This window comes from Corvus kubaryi, unplaced genomic scaffold (assembly GCF_017639235.1).
Source record: "Corvus kubaryi isolate FWS band 111438036 unplaced genomic scaffold, C.kubaryi_AGA036_p1.0 74, whole genome shotgun sequence".
In the NCBI taxonomy this organism is placed as follows: domain Eukaryota; kingdom Metazoa; phylum Chordata; class Aves; order Passeriformes; family Corvidae; genus Corvus; species Corvus kubaryi.
This window is the reverse complement of record NW_024582061.1, coordinates 1,919,485-1,941,698: the sequence shown is the minus strand read 5'-3', so window position 1 is coordinate 1,941,698 and position 22,214 is coordinate 1,919,485. Positions and strand designations below refer to the sequence as shown.

The following is a 22,214-nucleotide window of genomic DNA, read 5'->3' as shown; positions in this document are numbered from 1 at the left end:
TACCAATTTGGTAGCACCTTTATGGCAGTGACCAATTTTTATTCTCATTCCATATGGCTGCGCCCTTCACCCATCTTTAGACATCAATTCACCCCCTTCAATCCTTTACAGATTTGCTTCTCTGTGAAAACAGTTATCTGCATGTTCCAAACATGAAAGACAACATCAGTCCATTGGTGCTGCTACGGCTTGTGCCCATGATCTGTGGAACAAAATGTCTGAAAATTGCTGAATGCTGTACAATACAACAGAATAGTGGTTTTTAAATTTGATTTTTTTTTTTAAATGCAGGGATTACTGAGGCACAGGCAAGGAGCATGCAGAGAGCTAAAGGAGCCACCCATAAAAAAAATCCAGCTGTCTCCAGGATTGGACAAAAAAAATCTACTTCAGACTAACTCTTCAGACAGCCTATAAAAATCTCTACTTTTAGAAAGTAACATTACTTAAAAGTAAATGCGGCAAGCAACAACATATATTGCACATAAAATTGTGACATATATATATATAATCAATAGTGCACTTAATGAAGCATATAACAATAACATAATACATGTTGATCCCTAATTTATGAGCTGGACTTTACGTCAGTGGCAATTAGTAATGGAAACTCCCATTGGTTCTAATCAGAGTGGATTAAGTCCTGATGCTAAGATTGCAACACTCACAAAAATCCTGGATCTATAGATGGAAAGAAACAAAAGTATATAAAATCCTGGGATATGATCCTGAAATTTGTCCTCTCATAAACAATCTCACTGAGAAAATCCAACCCAGATGAAAGTTCTGAATCATATCCTTCCAAAATCAGTGGCAAAGGCCCCAGGATGATCAACATGCCCAGAGGGATACAGTGAACTGAGGTTGGTCTTCAGACTAGAAAAATGAATGGTGTCTCACGTGATAGATGAAGAGAATGCAGCAGCAAATGGAGTTGTAATGCTTTCTAGGCACTGTAATTCCACAACCCCACAAACAGCACCTCAGCTGAGATTCTGAAAAAGGTAATTTTCTTGCGATCAACAAATTGCTGCTCTTAAAAGAGCGAGGTTGGCTGTCAGACCTTGGGGTTCATTAAAGCAGCTTCCAGTGCTGACACAAGTCTGCCTGTTAGCACAACCACGAAATGTTTTATGCCAGGATAATTGCAAAGACTGAAAGTCTCTTTGAAGACAGACAAGCAGACGTACTGGAACAGTCATTGCTTGTTTGGTTTGGGGTTTGTTGCTGGTTTAGGTTGGTGTTTGTTTTTAAACAGAGGTACTACACTGCTTAAATGCTCAATGCATGACTAACAGGGGTCATTATGCCACTGCATGAAAGTGTTTGCTTGGTGACCCTGTGCTGTCTCTGTGTGATTGTTCTGAGCTCACCTGGAGGTTCAGGAGTTTCTTTTCAAGTCAACTGCATCCACGAGTCACCTGTCAAACAAGCTTCTTTCCATCTCCTGCAACCCAGCTACTAACATTTCCTCACTGTTTAGATGACTCTGCTCCATCTTCTGCATCCCTAACGATAAGACAGGTTCTACAGGCCAGATATTGACACCAGCTGTGTCCTGGCTGACAGCTTGGGTGATTCCAACGGGTTGGCATGAGTGGGCACAGCCCTACAGTTTGAGTTCAGAGAGAAGTACTGTTTATGATGCTCTGAAAAGAGGAAATAATAAGGGAGCTATTACCATGCTTATCATTAAGCATATGCTTAAATGTCTTGTTGAACAGCCCAAAGCACCAGGCTAAAGCAAAACAGGTTGATATTCCCATTTCAGGATTGTAGGTGCAAAATAAGCTGCTCCCTTTTCACCCCTGCTCCTCTCTGCATCCGTTTCTCCATTAGAAAAACAGAGGAAATTACATTAATTTGCTTTGTAAAGCCTTTGGAAACAGCAGCTAAAACACGAAACAAAATGTTTCCTTGCTCCACCAAGGACCCAAGGCCTGGCTACCACTCAGTACAATCTTTCAGGTAAGGAACTGAATTGTTTTCAGGAAGGACGTTCTACAAGCTGGAGGAAGCACACAAGCACCACTGCACCAGTAATGAACCACACGTTACAGACCTGCAACAGGACACCCAGCCATCTCCTCCCAGGGGCAGAGCACGTCACAAGACACGATCTGAGCCATTCCTCACACCTCCTCCATAATTTTTATAAGGGCTGCACGTACACTACAGACACGTGCACACTTATCAGCGTTCACCAGGTCTGACTAACATTAACCCAGCTGTGCGAGCAGAATGTGTGCTGCGACCCAACCATACCAGTAAAACTGCACTCACACTGGAACAATTTGTTTCACTAGTGGACAGCAGTGATTTTTACAGCAGTTACACTTTGCCATACAGCGACACTTATCCTCAGACCACTCTGTCAATACGCTCTGCCTGCTATTCTTGTCCATGTAAAGCACTGAAATAGCTTCAAAAAGATTTCTCTTCCTTTCTCTGGCCTGTACTCCCACACTTTCAGGAAGCTCTTTGAGCCTACCAACCTCTCATTTTCTAATCTGCTATTCCTACACACACACGCACACAGAGTCCTCAGCAACTCTGCTTCAAATCACAGGAGGCAAAAAATCCATGACCACTGCAGGACCACAGGAGTGAGAAGTACACAAAAACACAAGCACCACTACTAGAGATGTAAGTGGTGAGCAAGACCCAGTTCCAAGAAATGCAGAGCAAGGTGCATTTGTTCTCACCACAAAGTGGCTACAAGTGCAAGCAAAATTCCTCCAGGGTCCCCCAGGGAAAGAAAACTCTTCCAGGAACTGATGCCCCTGCCCTTTCTCAATGCATTTAAGAATCTGCAGCTCTTCATAGGGATACCCCAAAGGCAGGCAAGATGCTCAGAGGGAGCTCTCTCTCCCTCAGCACTTCCAACAACCTTTTTGTAAAGCTTCTAAGTGAAGCTCAAATTGGCACCTAACTTTCAAAGGAAATCTTATCTCACCAGTAAAACATGCAGGAACAATCTTTGGGAGTAATGGGAGAGGAAAGAAGTGACCAGTGAAGAGCTGGTGATTATTATTATTATTTATAGGACTGAAAACAACCTCCCACACACATACACACCTTTCTTGTCTGCTGTACTGGTCCTGAGCAAATATTGCACAATAAAATTTTTTGAGCTGATCTAATTCAAGGATGAATACAGCAAAGACAACTCTCAGAAACTTAAGTAAGCCCAGCAGGGGCAGCTCCAAAATCCTCTCTGCTTCAGTTCAAATAACCTAAGAGGAATATATGAACAGCTGCTGCAGCTTGGAAAACTGCCTGATCTCAGACAAGGTGGCAAACATGGACTATTTCAGCCTAGGAAACGAAGAGGAAGGGAATAATGCCTGGGAGGTCAAAACTGCTGTCCCTTAACAGAGCTGAGAGCCCACACTAGCAGTGACACAGGAACACTGGCAGGACCTAAAGAAGCAGGGAGGGCAATGCACAGACATTCAGCAGGGTGACCGTGGAAGATAAGTTTCTAAATCAAGGATTTCTAGTCTTACGTAATTTGTTTTCACTACTTCCCCCTCCTTTCCCTCCACAAAAAATTAAAATCTCACTTTCATGTACTTAGGAGTTCTATCTACTAATTAGAATGTCCCAAGAAATAATGGCTATTTATTCACAGGGAATTGTTAAGCTATGGGTTCTTTCCTTTATGAAATTAAACTCAACAAAAACATTCAGCATCCGACCTCTTCACTGTCTGATATCCACTGAGTCCATGCTGAGCAGGTCTACAGCACTACTTGTCGGCACTCCTACCTTGGCACCTCAGTACCTCTTTGTACTGTGTGAAGTGTTCAGCAAGGAATAGTAGACTAAAGAGGAAATCACACCTCTGAGATGGGACAAGACACAAACCCAAGACATAACCACTTTAAAGAAACCTGAAAGGGATTTAACAACTAGAGATTTCTTCCAGTCCCAGTACCCACAAGGAGATGATAATGAAATAATAGCGGATGAAGAGACAGATGTCTTCTACAGCAGTCAACCAGACTAATGAGGTAGATCCTGCACCAATTTCTTATTTGTCAGAGACATTCTGAATGTATTTTACTGGGAGGGAGGGATACAAACCTTCCCTCAGTATGTGAGACTATTTTAAAGTTTTCCAACTTTGCAGGCAATGCAGAGGCTCAGGAGGAAGGAAGAAAAAAGAAAAAGAAAGAAGTACCACCAATTCCTATTTCTGCTGCTGCTCCCATCATCTGCTGTTCAGAAATTATCATTATTAGACGATATATTGTCTGTTTATATTTGGAGGGAAAGGTATTGTTTCAGTCAGCTTCCTCAAGCTGAGTCAGAAAAAAACGAATGAATGAATGGAGTTCTGAAATGCTGAATCATTCTGCTTTGTATGAGAATACCTCAAAATAAAAGCAACAGTAATTAAACAAACAAACGGACATTGCTGTTAACAAATCCCTAGGAAATACAACTTCTAAGGGTTTGTTTTCTTGAAACCAAAGGCATTCTTTTTTCCTCATGTTCGAGCTTTCAGAAAACGAATTAAAACTACTGATGTTACTGTGTGACATTATCTGTCTCTTGACCTAGCTTTCATTATGACCAGTGCCACTGACTAATAAGGAGTTTATCAGTCATCCCTTGCCCAGTTATCACTATAGGCTTCAGCCAAATCCTCTTGAATTCAGTGAAGGATAGAGATCAGGTCCAATAAAACACAATTGTCTTACAATCTCTGTGTCCTGAAGAATGACATCATTTCTCATTTAGCTGCAGAATTTTCTTTAGCTTTTCAAGTAACTTTGGAGGGAGAATTTCTCAAGTCTTCACCACAACATCATCTAAACTGCTATCAGCTGGAAGAAACTATTTCATTAAAATCTATACAAATCAAAAACTTTGGGGTAATACCAAACTGATAACTTAGTTCCACACTACATAGATTTCAATACTGATTTTCATTAAATTTTAAGTTCATTATCCTAGCCACGATTCAGGCCTTCTTTCGTGCATCAACCAACACAGCTACACAGTGGTATCTACAGGAGTTTTTCAGGTAAGAGTTCACAAAGGAAGTTTTATTATGGAAAAAAAAAAGAAGGGATAAACTATCCAAAATCATACCCCAGTGTTATTAAACCCTGAGTCCTACTACCAATAATTCTACAGCATTAATCATCCAGCAAGGGATTAAGGCAAGATCTTATTAATTATCTGCATAACAAAAGCACAAACAGTTTCCACCACTCCTCTGACTTCATTTTGCTAGGTGTTAACACTTTATGAAGTGGCAGTCACATTAAATGACTTCAAGGTCACAGACAACATAGTGACAGAGGAGAGGCTGGACTAAAACATTCTGCATCTCCACAAAGTAACTTTAACCCAAGCCTACCCTCCCTGTCCAGGATAATGAGTATATGCGCCAGGCTGGTCTATTTTATAACCATGTTGCAAGGCAAGCACAGAAGATACAAGAAATGTAAAACAGGCTCTGGGAGCTGGCCTAGTTTTCTATAGAAAGGATATCATAGATACCTGTCACACCAAACTGGGCATATAATAGACCAAGTTCCCAGGAAAGCTGTGGTAAGCATGGCTCAAAGACTGAACATATCACTGCCACATTTGCATGTTTTGAGGACATAATTTTAACAGGTAATTGAAACTCGGAAATGCCCTCTAGATAGGCATGTGGGACAAGCTTCCTCCCCTGACCTAGAGAGGCTTCATGCTTTACTGCACGGTTAAACAGGCCCAGACTGTCTGTCAGCACCAGTGGCACAGAACAGACAAATCTGCAATGAAAGCGGGGAGGTTTGGCTTTCAGTGTTCTCAGTCTATCTCAGGCAACTCAGTACGTGCAAGTGCCCCTTTTTATTAAAGCCATTAAACCTAAACAGCTCAGCCACGGTGTGCTCAAACACAGGGCAAGCCACAATATGATTGTGAGGCTGCAGGTGACAGTAGCAGAGCCTCACACTGATACCACAAGGCTCATTCAGACCTCCAGGCAACAGCTCCACCCTTCACACTACAACAGCAAACCATTCTGCTCCAGATGCCTGGTGTGTTTTTTTAAAAAAGCAGAGATGGCGCCTCAGCAAAAGAACCATCAAGTTTTCCTGAACCCCTGAACAGTTTTCCTGTAATTAATCTATCTAGCCTGAAGGGACAGTTCTTGTAGAGAAAGTAGGCGTGAATCCTTAAAAGCTTCGGTTCTGATGCCATGTAACACAGATCTGGCCAAAGGTTTATTCTGAGTTTCATCAATGCTTTAATCATAGATCTGTTGGCACCACCACCAAAAAAAACACGCCCTGCCCTCCCCATGTTCCCAGCTGCTTGTTCCCACCAGCCTGTGCCTTGCACTAACACAAGCCATCCATTTTCACCCAGATCTGCTGCCCTGTCATGCACACACCCACTCCAACATTTGCGCCAGCCCACGGGAGAAGAAGGGGAAGGGTGGAACAAGACCTTTCAGGGTGCTACCACCTTACCTTAAGAGCTTCATCAAACTCTTTCATCAGTGAAATAACAATGGTGCACTTTTGTAGTGCCTTTAAAGAATGGTTAAAAACTTGTGGAGAAGTAACCAACCCAAAGCTGGATTTGAGCAAATACTTCTTCAGAGACACTGTCAGGGCAGGGAAGGATGGTGTGACAGAGTCCAGCTACACTGTGTAATTCAGGAATTGCCAGAGTCAATCCAGAACAAAGACCCAGAACCCCTGCTAAAGTCACATGCCTCACCATATTTTGAGCAGGACTCTTCTTTACATCATGCTCAAAGATCCTCACCTCTTCTGACTAAGAGAAAAAAAAAGAGAAGGACAGTCACTAGTTAAACAAACAGCTCAGTGCAAATGACTTGTGCCTCGAAAAATGCTTGGGTTTCAGGGTTTCTTAACAAGCCCACAGCCAGAATAATTTACAACAAACACCAGTGAGACCTGAGACTGAGAAATGGAGGGAAGGCAGGCAATGGACCTGGCCATGTGAGCTTGCTACGTTTGCACACTGGTATCTGCACACTGCCTTTTCATTTTAGGCAGATGCTGTGCAACCCAGCAGCAATGGGAAATCAGACAGGCTAAGATTATCCTTTCATCTGACACACAGTTAAAAAATCAAAGTTAAAGTACTTTCCATTAGCAGTATAAATCACTTCAAGTTTACGACTGTATTCCATGTAAATTATCAAATCCTCACCTTTTTTTTTCCCCGCTGGAAGGACAAGATCAGATAGAATGCTGCTGCCTTCTAAAACTAGGCTTACTGTTTAGCTCCCATTTCAAGTGACCTGAAGAACAAACAGACTTCGCAGCCTCCTAGGGTGGTGTTTTCCCAGTAGCCTCACCACCACCACTTTTAAGGACTGTGGCTTCAAACATATGAAGGGTGAGGTAAAACCTGAGGTACAAACCTGAAGGAAAACTCAGCATGACTGTGCAGGAACAAATAGGCTATCTTTGGAATGGTGAGAAAGGGGTGGGCTGAGCACTAAAAAAGGCAGGCATGGGAAAATTTAGCCCTGCTTCACCAGCCTGAAGTGAGCCCTGCATTCAAGAGCGCACCATTAACTGCTCATCCGTCCATTGATGGCACTCCAGCCTCCATTCCTGCAGCACCAAGAACTGCACCAATGCCCAAAGCCTGAATGGGAAATTCAGGAGCTAGGTAGTTGAGTGCAAACAGCTAGGACATCAGTGAGTTAGCAATGAAAGATTTATCTATGAAACCTGGGCAAATAATACAGCCTTTGGTCACAGGATCAGGTTACTGTTGTGCTTGCACCATGGGTTAGGAAAGTGCATCTCCGGACTTTGCATGTGGTATACAGACATACTTCCATTTGCTTTTATACGGAATGATAAAATTAACTTCCTTGTGTTTAACACTGGGAAAACAGAATTTTTTCGGCTATCAGCATCTTTTGGGACTTTCTGCTTCTGCTTTAATGTGTTGGTAGCAGGTATAATGTCTTTAGATATTGGGGCTCTGTAGCCAGCACCTGGGAGCAGCAAAGGAAGAGACTGTTCCCAGAAGGGACCCTCCAGACTGGTGCAGTGGGACTGGACCTCAGGAAAATTAGAGGTGAGTAAGTTGTGCTTCACAGGCATCACAACTCAGTCCTACCTAAAGCCAGGCAACGATGTACCATGTGAGAGTAGGCTGTTACAGTAGGTATGCCTGCCTGCTGTACAACACCATTCTAGACAGGGGTCTTTGTAAAGGACACACAAGCATCTGCGGGTTGAGCTTTTCCCTTTTTAGCCAGCTCCCTTCTCTAGTTCTAATTGCCCATTAACTGCACTAGCACAGGACAAGCATCGTTTGAGCAACAGCTCAACTTGGACTGAAGGAAAATACTCAGTGTACACATAGTCCCATGAGAAGGTCCTGTCTGCTGGCTTGCTCATTTCTTAATGGTTATGTGTAGAAAAATAAAGTCCAGGCGCTCCGTAAACAACACTTCCTTCTCAATTTTCCCAGCTATTAGAAACTTGAAAAAAAGAGTCAGGGATTGAAAGGCAAAAAGATTGACCCATCAAATCAGGATAGTCACTCTATGCAGGTTTCAGGCATGCCAATGGAATAAATTAATGGAAGTGCTGGAATTGTCCCTGTATTGTATAACACCTGTTCATCAGCCACAGTCACGTGGTTACGTGTTTGTGCCATCTAAAGAAAGTTACTTGCAAGGAATTGTGTTCACTCGTCTCTTATCAGACATCAGAAGAGGAGTGGCTGACACAGCACACAGCATTTGAATTATCTAAGAATCTAGTTATTTTTTCCACAGTCTTTCAGCCGAATCTTGGGAAAAACCTCGAGAAATAAAATAGGTCAGGGCACTTTATGCCAATAAATAGCAAGAGGAGAGTCAAGGATAGGAAAATCCCCAGGAATTTTCCCAAACAAAATTCATTTCATAGTCTGAAGAACATTCTTCTCATGAATTTCAGATGGTCTTGCTACCTCTGCTAAGAAAATATCACAACAAGAACAAGAAACAGAGCAGAAGGTCTGATTCACATGAGAGGTTTTCCTGTTATTTTTCCACTTGTCTGAGGCATCTGTACAGAGTCAAGCACCAAAGTATGAAAGTCCTAAATTAAAATGGAAAAACACAGTAGGCCTGGTCAGCTCAAAGGTCTGCCTAAGCTAATACCACATTTCCAGCAACACCCAACAGGAAATGCTCAGGGTAAGAGCACAAGGAATAAACTATCCCTTGCACACACCCACAGAAGTCCACAGGTTAGGGGCATTCAGAGCCAAGGACCACAGCTGTTCTCTTTGCAATGAATGGTCCTGGATAGATCCATGTAGTATGAACTCTCTTCTGAAAACAATTGGCCCTGTTTGGCCCTACATTACACCTGCTGGCAACAAGTTTGGTAACCTCACTGCATGTTGTATGAAAGCAGACTTCCCACTCTTCAAAACTGCCAGGTGCTTCCATCTGATCCTCCCATACAACGAGAAATAACCCCTTCCAGTTTAGCTTCTCCTTGCCTCTGCCTCTCACAACTAAAGCAAATTTTTATGATTTCCACAGGAGCCTGCAATGGGCCTTGCTGCTCATCATAGCAAACTCCCCATCCTCACTTACTAACTCCTTCACTTTCAAGCCCACTGTACTTCTCTGGCTCTTGTTTTCCTCCCTACAACAACCTCCAATCCCATAGCTTAGAGTAGGTGTACAGGAATACAGATACCAGATCTCTGTTTGGTTCAAACAGCTCCCTATCTACATATGTCTGGAGAGCCTCCCCATGGTTTCACCTTGCAGCAGTGCCAAGTACCTTTAAATTTCTGTGTGTCTGGCTGTGAGAGTGGGTGGGCAGGCTGAGAGCAGCATGGCCTGGGAGCTTTGCTGGAAATCAAGACAGAGACTCCAACCCTGAAGTGTAGGACTGCCCACCCGGGCTCTTACCACCACCAACATGAGGCTACAAAAACATGCAGGTGAGCAGTGTGTTGGAACTTTGAAGACCATGGTAAGTTTTCTCAGAAAAACCACAGGGACAAATTCTGAACAAAAAGGTCTGTTTTTCAAGTATATGTATTTATTTCCAGAAACATAGATACCAACCAAACCACTTTTTTTTTTTTTTTGAGCAAGTGATTTTATAAGGAGTATTTTGAGGACCAGTCAGTCAAAAGTGGCTGCTTCTCAGGTGTTATATAGAAAGTAACCCAAAAATAGTAATTTCTCCATCCCAAAAAGCTATCATTCTAGGCAACTCTACTAATTAAATCTCTTAATTTATTTTGGGGTTTGCTGGTTTTTTCCTCTTTAGAAGATGGAAATTTAAATATGCATAAGCTCACTGTAATGCTTAAATTTAAACATGCTCTAAACCTCACTCCAGGCCAGCATTGAGTGTCCTTTGTAAGCAAATCACGGAAGGGGCTACCTCCATGTCTGTGATCCAAGGCTTTCACACCTTCCTCACTGCTGTGCCAACAACCCGGGTTTACCTATGCTCATCTTTTAATTGAGGCTAAGAAAATGACAGAATCTCAGTTGTTGCTTGGGGAAAGGCTTTTCCCTCTTCTTCAACAAAAAGGAGGCTGAGGCCCACAGAGCTGAACAAGTATTTTTCATACGGCAAAGTGCTTTGTGGACCAGTGATGGGAAACAGACAGGGAATTATGAAACCCAGTCTAGACTGAAGGAAAACAGACCTCTCCATCAGTATTTAAGTTCATCTTATAACTGGACTTTTTGAAGTGATGGTGATATAAGCCTTCATCTCCTAGGGACACGCAGTAGGGCCATGAGGTTCTCACCCCAAGCAGGAAGAGCCAGCACGAGTGATGGGATGAGCACAGCATCACCTGCCAAGCCAGCAGTGAGGGGGGACCCAGGCAGGCAGCAGGCAAAGGGCCCAAGGACACCACGTTGGTGAAGCACAGGGTTATTGTGCTGCAGCCCACGAGCACCAAGAGACTCCCCAAAGCCACTTGGCTCCCCATCTGCGAAGCAGGGCAACCCTGGTTCCCTCCCTCACAGGGAGCTGGTAGTGACAACACACACACAAAAACATGGAGCTAATGCAGACTTTTGAGTATCTCACAAAGCACACACACCTCTACCACAGGACATGAGCTAAAACCTGCTTCTTTGGAGCCTTTTCATTCCAGGAACACTACTGCCATAAGGGGCTTGGGTTCATTTGGAACCAACAGCCTGTTCTGCAGCTACAATGGCTCCCCTTCTTGTTTGCAAAGTCAAACCTTCATGCCAAACTGGAGGAATCCCTCTCACATCAGCTGATTTTCCACTGCTGCAGCACTCTGTGGCTGAGGAAGATGGATCCCACCACTAAAACATTGAATGAGAACACAGTATAGAGGGTAACATGAAGAGGAGAGAAAGAAATTCTGACTAGCACCGCATTCAAGGCATTATGTCTCAACACGGACGTTTTTTCTAGCCCACTTCTTTTAAAAACTGAAATTTTAAGGGGTTTGGGGTTTTTTTCTCATTTAAAACAAACTAAGAAACATGAAACTAGAGTGTGTTGAGATCCAGTTAGAACTACAATAGCAGAAAATAATTCTTAAGATAAATCCCAAGCACAATACTTAAGGCCAAAGCACATTCAAATGAGTGGGATCCACTATTCTACCCCTACAGCCCGAGCCTGTCAAAGAGCCAAGCCAGCTTCTGGTAACAGATACGGAGAGAAGATTTTTTCTTTCCATTCAGTCAATTAGTTCACTACAATGACCAGCTCACCCAAAGTTGGGAAATGCTTTAGGGCTGCAGAAACAGAAAGCTTGTTTCCTTCCTCCAGTCAACAGAAATTCAAGGTGAAGGTACAAAATCTACTAATACTAAACCAACATGGCAGAAAACAATCAGTATGATTAAAAAAATGAAAATTCATGTGCTTAAGAAAAAAGCTATGTTATTTATTACGTAATATTACCTCAAAATGTACCAGATACTTACATTTCATGTACAATTATAAACCTTTTTTTCTTCTTAAGAACTACTTTTAATGCTCAGGTTTTGATGCAGGACACTGCACTTGTAATTACATTTCACTGCAAAGCCAATCATAAACAGCATGTAAAATTATTACACAAAAAAAAATCAATCATCCAGCAAACAAAGTAATTTGCTATTTGCCAAAATAAAAACCTAAGTAAATCTTTATGAGGCTATCCAATTACTTAAATAGATATTTGTGGACATTGTATAGATTAGCAGAGAGGAAAACTAAATTTAGGTTAAAAGCCATTTTTAGCTGCACATCAATACATTTTAATGGCTATCCAACACTGTGAATCACTCTTTCTTTAGGAAAAATAACTAAAAACCACACATGCAAAATAATACCAGAATTGATTTTGTATAGCCGTTCTTCTGTTTGCCATTTAAAAAAAAAAATCACAGTCAAAGCGTGATGCAAGGTCTGTACAAATGACAGCATTTCTTAGCAAGTGAGACAGTTGAGTGAATGTTTGCAACATTTGCCCAGGCAGTGAAAGCAGCAACTCTGACGCCCATTGCTACAAGCTGCAGTTGGGACCCCATTTGTCACACACGTGAAAAGGAGTTAATGCTTCAGGAACACATTTCACATGGGTGATAATGGGAATTGGGAGACCTTTGCAAAAGCACGGGTAACCCACATTTGGCTCTTAGAAGCAAACAATTGTCTCTTCCCCAAAACCAGAAAACTTCTCTTTTTCAAATGCTGACCTGTAATTCCAATTTTGTGAATTCCCCGAAGGTTTTCCCTTCTGTCATTTGAATCTGGGTAAATACAGAAGCAAAGTCAATCTCTTGCTAGTACAAGCAACCTTGACTTCACGAGTCTCTGAGTCACAGACACCAACTCTTCCTTAGCTCTCTCTTCTCACTAACAATTAACTAGTCTTCTTGAAATCAAGACTGCTGAGGCTGAGACTCAGAAAAGAATTCGAAGGATAAGAGCTCTTAACACCATCCTTCCAGGGCGCAAAATTTCATATGGAAGCATCTGAATGCCTTACACATCATCAGAGCAAGCCTGTGATCTCATCCCCAGAAGAAGAAGCGTCTGTTTCGGGAAAGGCTTGGCACACAGAAAAAACACACTTTCCCGTGGGTAATTATAGGTAGGTTCCCCCCCCCCCCCCACAGGCTGTTAGTCTTAATATCTTCCTCATAGTCATCTACCCTCTTTTTTAAATTCCATTTGTACTTTTAGCCTCTGCACCACCCTGCAGCAATGAGTTCCATAACTCCACAGATGGAAGAAGTACTTGTTTTCATCTTCCTGGCTAGTAATTTCATTGCCAGCTCTAGCTTTGAACTATCAGGAGTTGCTCTCCTTACACTGCTGTGCAATTTTACAGTTTCCTATTATACCTCCCTCAGCAGTCTCCTTTCTAACCAAAAAGTCCTAGGCACCGTAGCCTGTCTTCCTACAGAAGCTTCCCCAGGCAACCCCACTGCACATTTCTGTATCTTTTTCAGTAGTCAGAAAGGCACGCTGTAATCAAAACTGATACACAGCATAGATTCAAACTGCAATATACAGATAATTTCTATTTTACTCCCTGTTACTTTCCCACTATGGTTTCATTTGCCTATGTCATCCCAAACTGAAAACTGAGCTCAGCTTTCTCTTTCATTCACTAACCAAACCATTTCCTAAAATATGATCCCAGGTGCCAGACCAGTTCTGGGAGAGCTATCAGCAAACAGTACTGAACAGCTCAAAGAGACCTCACTGTTTCTGTTAAGCAGAAAAGTTTTGAAAGTGCCCCACTCAAAACTACCAAGAAAAAAAACCCCTAACCCTGCACTTTCTGCCCACTTCTCCAAGCCTACAGTCACTGCCTGTCAACATGGTTCACTAGGCTGTGCTAATTGGCTCTGCACACACTATTAATTCACTCTCTTCTTACTTTGAGGTTGTAATTTGTTCCCATTGGGAGGTAATAGAAGCCAGCACACGGTCAGTCATGGATGGCTCAGCTGGTGTGAGGTAGTTTGCTAGGACTCGATCTCCAGTGTATTTGAGCCCAGTGTTTACTGTGCAATGTGTGATACATATCTCAAGCCACAAGCCATGAAATATTTTACATCCCATAACCTTCTCCTGGAAGCTGCTCCCACAGTCTTCCCCAAGTCCTCTTCCAGACAGCACATTTGCTCAAGCCATAAGACAGTGACACAACCACTCAGTCTGCCAACTGAGAAGCAAAGTTGTACCCATCAATGCTACTGTTCCTGCAACTTGGTGCCCTTCCTGGAACCCCTGGCAGCAGTGAGTGCATCCTCATCCCTCTGTGAAAGCAGTCCAGTCCAGCATTTCCTCACCCCCAGGGAGATGGTGAGTCTGCCACTCAGGTGTGCATCCAGCATGGCATGGGCATCCATGCCAGCTGAACATCCAACACCCACACGTCTCCACCAGGCTGCCCTACTCAGAACTGGTGCTCTGAACTGCAGGGAGCTGCTCCTCTGGAGCTGGAGTGACACTGCTGGGACCAGAGCCACTACAGGATAAGGGCAGTGGCACACGTGACAATGGCCCATCAGCACTACCTCCTTTGCTCTGCAGGCTTTAAGTTGCAGCCAGCCTTTTACAGTGGTGCCCGCCGCAAACATCCAAGCAGCTTCTCACAGATGTGGCAGGGAGTGTCCATCTACCGAGGAATGCTTTTTCCAGTAGTCTCCAGTAACAAGTGGAACCAAAAGCCTCAGCCCAGAATCTGGAGCTCCTCACACCCTATCACCTCAAAGCTCAACTTTGGCCAGGTCAGAAAATGCTTGGCTTTGCCCGTGTTTAAAAGCACAAGGCAGGTAGAAAGATGAGAACAAGCTATTCAGGAGGGAATGTGGTAAAAAAAAAACAACCTATCTCCAGTCCCAATCCACCAAGAGAAAAAAAGAATTAGTTCTGTCATGGAGAGGGAAAATCACAACACAGTCCTCCTAGAAAGTCAGGAAAGGGCTCCCCAGTATTGCTGGAAATGCTGAGATCACTGCACTTGGCCTCCAAGAGCATCAGCAGAACTTCTTGAGGCTCCATCAATAACAGAAACTACCTTTATGTGAAATCTTTTGTAAGAAAAAAAGGAGGAAGATAAATGGGAAATGTGGTTTGCAGTTGCAGAATGCCTTGTTGTGACCCTACTATCTGGATAAATCAATCTCTGAATTTTAGTACTGCTATTTCTGGCACTGTTAAGACATTTCATTTACCTAGTAGAACTCCAAGCTCATAGATTTCCACAGAATCCCAGACCATGTAGAAAACGTTCCTAGTTTCTGTTAATAGATGTTTTGGAGGATCCCACTGAAAGCATAATGAAAAAAATCACTTCAGCTATATTCAGTAGAAATTCAAACCATATAAAGAATCTCACTCTCTGCTCCATTTCATCAGTTTCAAGGATTCTCCTTAGTGGATGCCAGTTGGTTTTCTTCAGAATAAACTCCCAAAACAAGTAACTTGCAATTTCTTGATTGGACCCTATTTGAGCTGGCTAGAAAAAGCCCAAAACAAAACCTACAACAAAAGCAGACACACAAACAACAAAAAAAAACAAACAAGAAATCGTTCATTGTTCCTATTTATAATCATATTTAATTTTACTTTAATTTTAAACATCCAAACTCTGGATTTAATATTGGACAGCTGTTAATAGTTAAATACATAAAATCCAGCTGTCACATTCAAAGTATTTTTGTGGAGTTCTAACACAGCTCTTTCACAGTTACACCCAATGCTACTCTTGGTATTATATACATCCTTAAAATTATTTACAATACTACTTTTTTCTATGTGCATAGATTCCATAGAACACCACAGTGAGAATCTCCTTCATACCCTTTTTCTCTCCAGACTGTCTTAACCAAGACAGTCTTTGCAAACTATACAAGAACAACACGGAAGCAAAGACACTGCATGTGGCTCAACAAGGAATAACATTTGGAAAATCACTTAGATGAAGAATCATTTATAGCTTTCCTTAACTGCTATACCCAGTTCACTTTGGAGCTCTGTAGCATTCCAGCAGATGATACCATCCATCAGTGAAAAGCTTAACCCTTTTCAAAATCCTTTATTTACCACTGCTCCAGGACATTCCATAAACAAGTTTAACTTTGGCTGGAGTTTTCTGCATGTATTTTCCTGCCAGCAGTGGCATTCTTAAAAAAAAAAATAACTAAAAAAAAGAAAGAAAAAAAAGTGGTCACTATAATCTAGGCTTGAATCCTACACGTTATTAAAGAAGTAGATGAAGAGTGTAGTTCTCCTCTGTGCTTCAACAAAACACTGCCTGAAGACAACTCAGCAACATCAGAACCAGTACGGTCTAAATTTGGCATGGGTTGTAGACCTAAAAAATAACCCACACTAGCAGGAATCAATTGCCACAACTCCACTGTTAAACACACAGAAGCTCTGGTGGCCTGTCTGGTCTCTTTGCTCAGGCTGAACCTGAGCACATACCTGGCTTTGGTTTGGCTGCTTCACGACTGCCTAGACGAACATCCCACCCATGGGCTGTTCTAGGCAGCCTTTTTCCCTTGGGAGGCACAGGGACATATTGCAACCTAAAAATTAATGGTTGTGGCAATGCTAGCAGTTCATCACCATCCACTGTCCTCACCAGGGGGTCCTCCCTTGCCAGGGAAAGAGTTAACACCTAGAACAACTGTGTATGCAGCCTGCTCTGCATCCAGCTTCAGGGAGCCCTGGGAAGAGTGGTGGTCAGGGGAAGGTGGTGGGGATAGCTCTGGCAGCCACATTTGGCTGCCATCCCTCCCAGGTGCTCCTGCCCTGGGCTGGGAGCAGGACTGTGGCAGAACAGCTACAGCAGCAACACGTGCCAGCCTTTCCCAAAGCCGCCTTCCATGAAGGCTGCGGGCACAAAAACACCACCCTGCCCACGTGTGGCTGATCCAGACATCAGGACACACTGAAGCTGTAAGATCTTGCTCTCTCTGAGTGCTCAGCAGAGGTAGGTGGCCCACACCAAAAAAGCCAACAGTCAAACAACCACCACCACACCCCTGCACCCAAAACACTGTGTGAAATAAAAAGCCAGGTACAAATCAGATCATTGTCCCCGATTTCTGTAATAAACACAGTTTGTTTCCATGCTGCATTACAAATACTTAGCCCTGCTACTGCCCTGCATAGGTGAGTTCATTATTATTTCATGCTTGTTTCACAGATAGGGAAAGCAAAGGCCAAGGTGATCATTTTCAGAAGCACTGGCTTTCAAGTTGCGGGTACTCCGGGGATCCCCGGCTGAAAGCAGTGAACTACAAGTACTCCAAAACAAACATGCAAAAAACCCTCCCCCAAAAAATTAGCCAATTTTTGGACTGTAGGTCAAAACTATATTACTGGCCAAAAACACAGGTTACCTTAGCTCTCTCCCTTTCCTGCAGGTTATTAGGAGAGCTTTTGTCAGAAGAATTTGGAACACAAGCACTCAAGGACCCAGATAACTTTTCTGAAAGGCAGAAAGATTGCTTCTGTGTCACTGTACAAGACTTCATCTCCCTCTTATCATCATTTCTATCAGCAGAGCACCGTTTAGTCGCCTCCCTCCAAAAGGCACTTTGGGATGCATGCTGCAATATGCATATAAATTATCATTAAAGTATCCTCTGTTTCACTGGGGCATTTCAGATTCAAGATGCTGTTTTAATGGGTTGCCTCCCAGGAAACTGACTTCACCTGTAATGACACAGTGAATGCTAATGACCAGTGTTTAATTGGGGCAGTGCTAGTAAAATTTTGCTTCAGAGGGATTCAATTTACCTGGTGCCAAGGAGTTAAGTGATTAATCGGGTGTTAAATAGTATGTACTTCCAAACACTGGTCTCCTACCATTCAATCCTACACCACTGAATTTAATGACAGTTTTGTCACTGACACTAACAGAAGAAGGATCCTCCTCCTAGTACACAAGTAAACATTAAGGAACATGCTCTGCACTGACAGATACTCAGCCTTGGCTGAGGATAACAGGATTCTGGCCGTGTGGTGCTGGACAGTCTCTCCCTCACCATGGGAAGCCTTCAGGGGGAGAGGGCTCTTTGCAGAAACAGAATGAATGAGGTATCAGGAGACATAACCCACCATCCAAAAATTAAGTCGGTCTGGGGGAGCCAGTTAAGATTGAAACCTCAAACACTACACCGATTCTTTGTCCTTCAGCTTTTTTTTTTTCCCCGCTGCCTTTTTTAAACTACTACAAAGTACATCCTCCAATCCAAAATGAGCACTCTGTGAAGTCCTTCAGTTCAGGATCCTGTGCTGACTCCTGCAGCCACCCCATCGAGCTCAACACAAGAGAGAGCACCTATGTCCACCAGCGTGCACCTACATAAAATCTGCACTGAAACCAGTTGTGAAACCTGACTCACAGTGAGGCTCTGTGCCTTCAGTGCTGTGCACAGAAAGCACTCTCAGCTCAAGCATCAGCCAGGTGCACAGAAGGGACCCTGGGCTCAGAGAAGTCCTGGTCTGCAAGACCTGAAGCAGCTGCTCTGTCCCCATACCCCCAGTTTTAGTTCCCCCACAACTCCACACTTGGGCCAGCACAATTGTATGGTAGCATGGTAAGTCAGACTAAGCAACTGAAAGTGTCCTATTTATAAAAAATACAATAAACAAATTAAACTGTGTCCTTCAGGAGCCTTCCATTTGCCTGCTGAATTTTGAATCTCCATATGACGCCACAGCAATATTCTCAAGGTATATTCATTTCAGGCAAAAAAAAAAGGAAGATCCTGACAATCAGAAAGCTCCAGGTGAGGTTTTAAACAGAACTTATCCCCACATAGACCTTAATTAATCACAAAAATCATCATCTGTGTCTAAACTGCTAGTCCTGTCTCCCTTTGAGTTTTTGCTCCCATATTAGTCTTTGCCAAGATGTTTACACTCCCCTGGTGCCTCAATTCTCCCATCTGTGGGAGGAGAGGTGAGGCCTTAAGGATCACTTGCCAATACTGTAATGAGTGCCAATGTTGTGGCAGTATTTACAATAATATAATCAGCTAACTACTGTGGCTCAGCATCAGAGGAACAGGTTTACTACCAACACAGATATTCCACCTATAAAAGAAGATGAAAAAAGTGTCTGACTACAACAACCACACCAGATGCCCCTTCCCAGTTGAACTCAGAGTCAAAGCCCTCAAGCCCTCTCAGACTGGAGCTCACCACAACCCCAAAGCCTCCCAGTCCATGCAGAGAGTATGCTGACGCCCTAAGCTGTAGCAAACACTGAGAGCCCAACCTTCATGCTCATCTCTCACCCCTGAGGTTTTATTTTCTAAACTACAGGATGAGCTCTCTCCACAGCTTTAGACCCTATGCATACACTTAACCTCCCTGCCATAGCTGCACAGTGGGTCTTCTTGCCACGGGCCAGGCAAGCACACACCCAACTGCTGGCAAGATCTGGCTATCAGCAGGGTATTTTTCATCTCTCAGAGGAGTCAGCCAGCACATACTTGTTGCAAAGCAAGCACATATCAATACGCAATCACACATACATACTGATAACTACTTCACGCCAACCAAAATATTACAGCAAGCTTACACTGATAACCAGTAATAAAATAGAGACCAAAACTTCACCTCCTCAAAGGTTTCCCAGATTTGATTAGAGCACTTCTCTAACATGATGAGATAGGAAGACTGTGCACTGAGCAGCTCGGGCATAAACATAGCACCAGCCTTCACCCTCTCCGCTGAAGCTTTCCACGTTCATCACCCCAGGTGCTGTGGCATTTACTGCCTGCACCCTTGTCCCAAATTGGAGGAGGAAGCAGGAGGAAAAAAAAAAACAACAACAAACCAACAAAAGAACGAGAAAACAAGAAAATACATCCACCAGCACCACTGCTTCCCGCTCACAGGCTCCGAGTGAAACTTTGTGACACCCGTGTAGCACAACACTCGCCTACATTTCCGAACAAAGCAGAGTAGTCGGGGTACTCTGCGGAGCTTTTTCCTCTGCCTCAGTATCACACTCCACGCCACGAGCCAGACTGGAATACTGAGGAAACTATCAGTTGCACTCACATAATCAGCTACCATTTAAACAGCTCCTCTTAATTCCAGCTGCTGAATGTAATCACCTTTATCAAATGGATAAAAAAGTGTCCAAAACCCAATGATAGTTAGAAAAGCTGAAGGGAAAGCTACCCAGAACGGTTTGACTGGTGAAGAAATGCTTTTGAAGTTCACATTTCTGTCTGAGAAGTTTTCATTTTAAAATTAGAAACTAATAAAATAGCCAGTAACTACAGTTTATACACATAAACAGTACATTAAAAAATAAGTTCAGATTGTGATGTTTAGAATTGGTCACTTTTAAAAGAAAGAAAAAAACCAACAAAAATCAGTTTTCCGGTAACTGTTGAACTGTAATGAAAATGTGGCATTTATTCATTTCGAGACTGAAGCAGAAGTTTGTTTGTATCTCCCCAGCTAGGAAGTTGATTCCTTACAGTGGGATTCTACAACATACCTTCCTGACACTAGGGAAGGACTAGTTTTACAGTTCCTGAAATCAACAGGATGGTTGTTGATTTCAGTAAGAGCAGAAGTAAGCTCCCTATTTTCAAAATGACACATGTCAAAAACAAGGAAATACAGCTCATATGACACCACTTTTTCATGACATTCACTTGTGTTCTTCGGTCCATGGAACACATTCTACCTTTCCACAGGGTTTACTAGAAAAAAAACAGAAGCTATATCTCATTTTATTTATCTGTAGGGATCCAATGAGTTAATTGAACACATTTTGCCTGCATTAGCATTTCACCATACAGTAACACGCATACAATACCCCGTTATCCAGTTTGCCTGTCTATGTTATGAAAAGTCAAACTAGACTCTAAGCCACGAGACTTCACGGGACACGGGCCTGATTGCACTTAACTCAGCAAGAGAAAATACACCCATAAGCTTTCAAATTGTGTTCCCACCATATAGAACTCAAGATTCCCCCGTACACACACAGGACAAGCAAACAAAAGAGCATCATGCTGAATAAGTGTTCATTCCAGGCTCTTCCCCTTAGAGAGAGTCTGGAAGTCACCTCTTCCATCCAGGCAGGGAGAGACAACCACTAAAGATCTCTTACTGGGGCACAGTTAGTCTCGAGCAGACGGGAGATTCCTGGCTTGCAACAAGACAAAGCGACTCCCAAATAAAATACAAAACCGGGGGGTGAGGAAAGGAGAGAGGAAAGCAGTGGGCTGCTAGATAGGAAAAGTCTGGACAAAAAAAGAAACTCAATTTTGTTTCCATTGTCTCAGCTTCACGCCGTCTCCACTTAAAACGATAAACTTCCCGGGGTAAGCCCTTCTTCAACAGACCAAGGCACGGGGAAACACATCCCCCAGCCCCTGCTGGAGCGGGGCCGGGCTGGCAGCCCTGGCTCCCCTACCTGCCACCGGCAAGCGATGCCAGGAATGGAAGCCACTAAAATAAATAGTACTAATATGGATATTAAGCCGGGAAAAAAAAAATTTAAAGGAAAAAAAAAAAAGAAAGCAAGCCTCACAATCCATTCTTGGTAGAAGCAGCAGCAGCTGCATCTCCCCGACGGCAGGAAACTTTCTACGAAGTTGCTGGCGGGGACGGCGGGCAGCCAAGCCCGCGGGAGGCCGGGCCGAGCTCCGGGGCCCCCTTAAAGCTCCGTGTCGTGGAGAGCCACGCCAGCAGAGCCGGGCCCGGCCGCCGTGTCCCCGGGCAGCGCAGGGCGCTGACAGCCCGCGGCACCGCGTCCCCGCCCGCGGCCGGAGCGGCGCGGGGAGCGCCCCGCAGACGGGGGGGCACCGAGCCCCGCGGCCGCCCTTCGCCCGCCCGGGCAAAAAATAGAAGAGGGAAAACCAGTTATTTCCACCAAAATAAGCCTGGGCAAAACACGGCGAAGCCCACCGCCCCGAGGCGCCGGCGGGCACGACCCGCGCTGACAGGGGCCCGGCGGACGGAGGGATGGGGCTTTACCTTGATGCAACACTGAGAAGGAGCCTCGGACATCTCTCTGGAGGGACTCGGCGGAGCCCGGCGGGGCAGGCGCGGGCGGGCAGACGGGAAGTTCTCGGGCTTTCCCCACTTTCCGCTCCTCTCCCGGCGCGGCGGCGCGGCCCGACCCGGCCCGTCCCCTCAAGGGGAAGTGGCGGCCGGGGGCGGGCGCGGCGCGGCCGGGGTGGCGCGGGGGGG

General features: G+C 44.0%; 1 protein-coding gene across 1 annotated transcript in view; it reads right to left on the bottom strand.

The window, feature by feature from the left end:
• The window catches only part of ETV6 (ETS variant transcription factor 6), a 128,047-nt gene extending 105,847 nt beyond the window's left edge, over positions 1-22,200 (bottom strand). The window contains exon 1 of the mRNA XM_042050650.1: positions 21,999-22,200. Within this exon, the coding sequence (XP_041906584.1) occupies positions 21,999-22,031 (33 nt within the window). The 5' untranslated portion in view covers positions 22,032-22,200. The remainder of the gene's footprint in view (positions 1-21,998) is intronic.
• Positions 22,201-22,214: the final 14 nt, after the last annotated feature.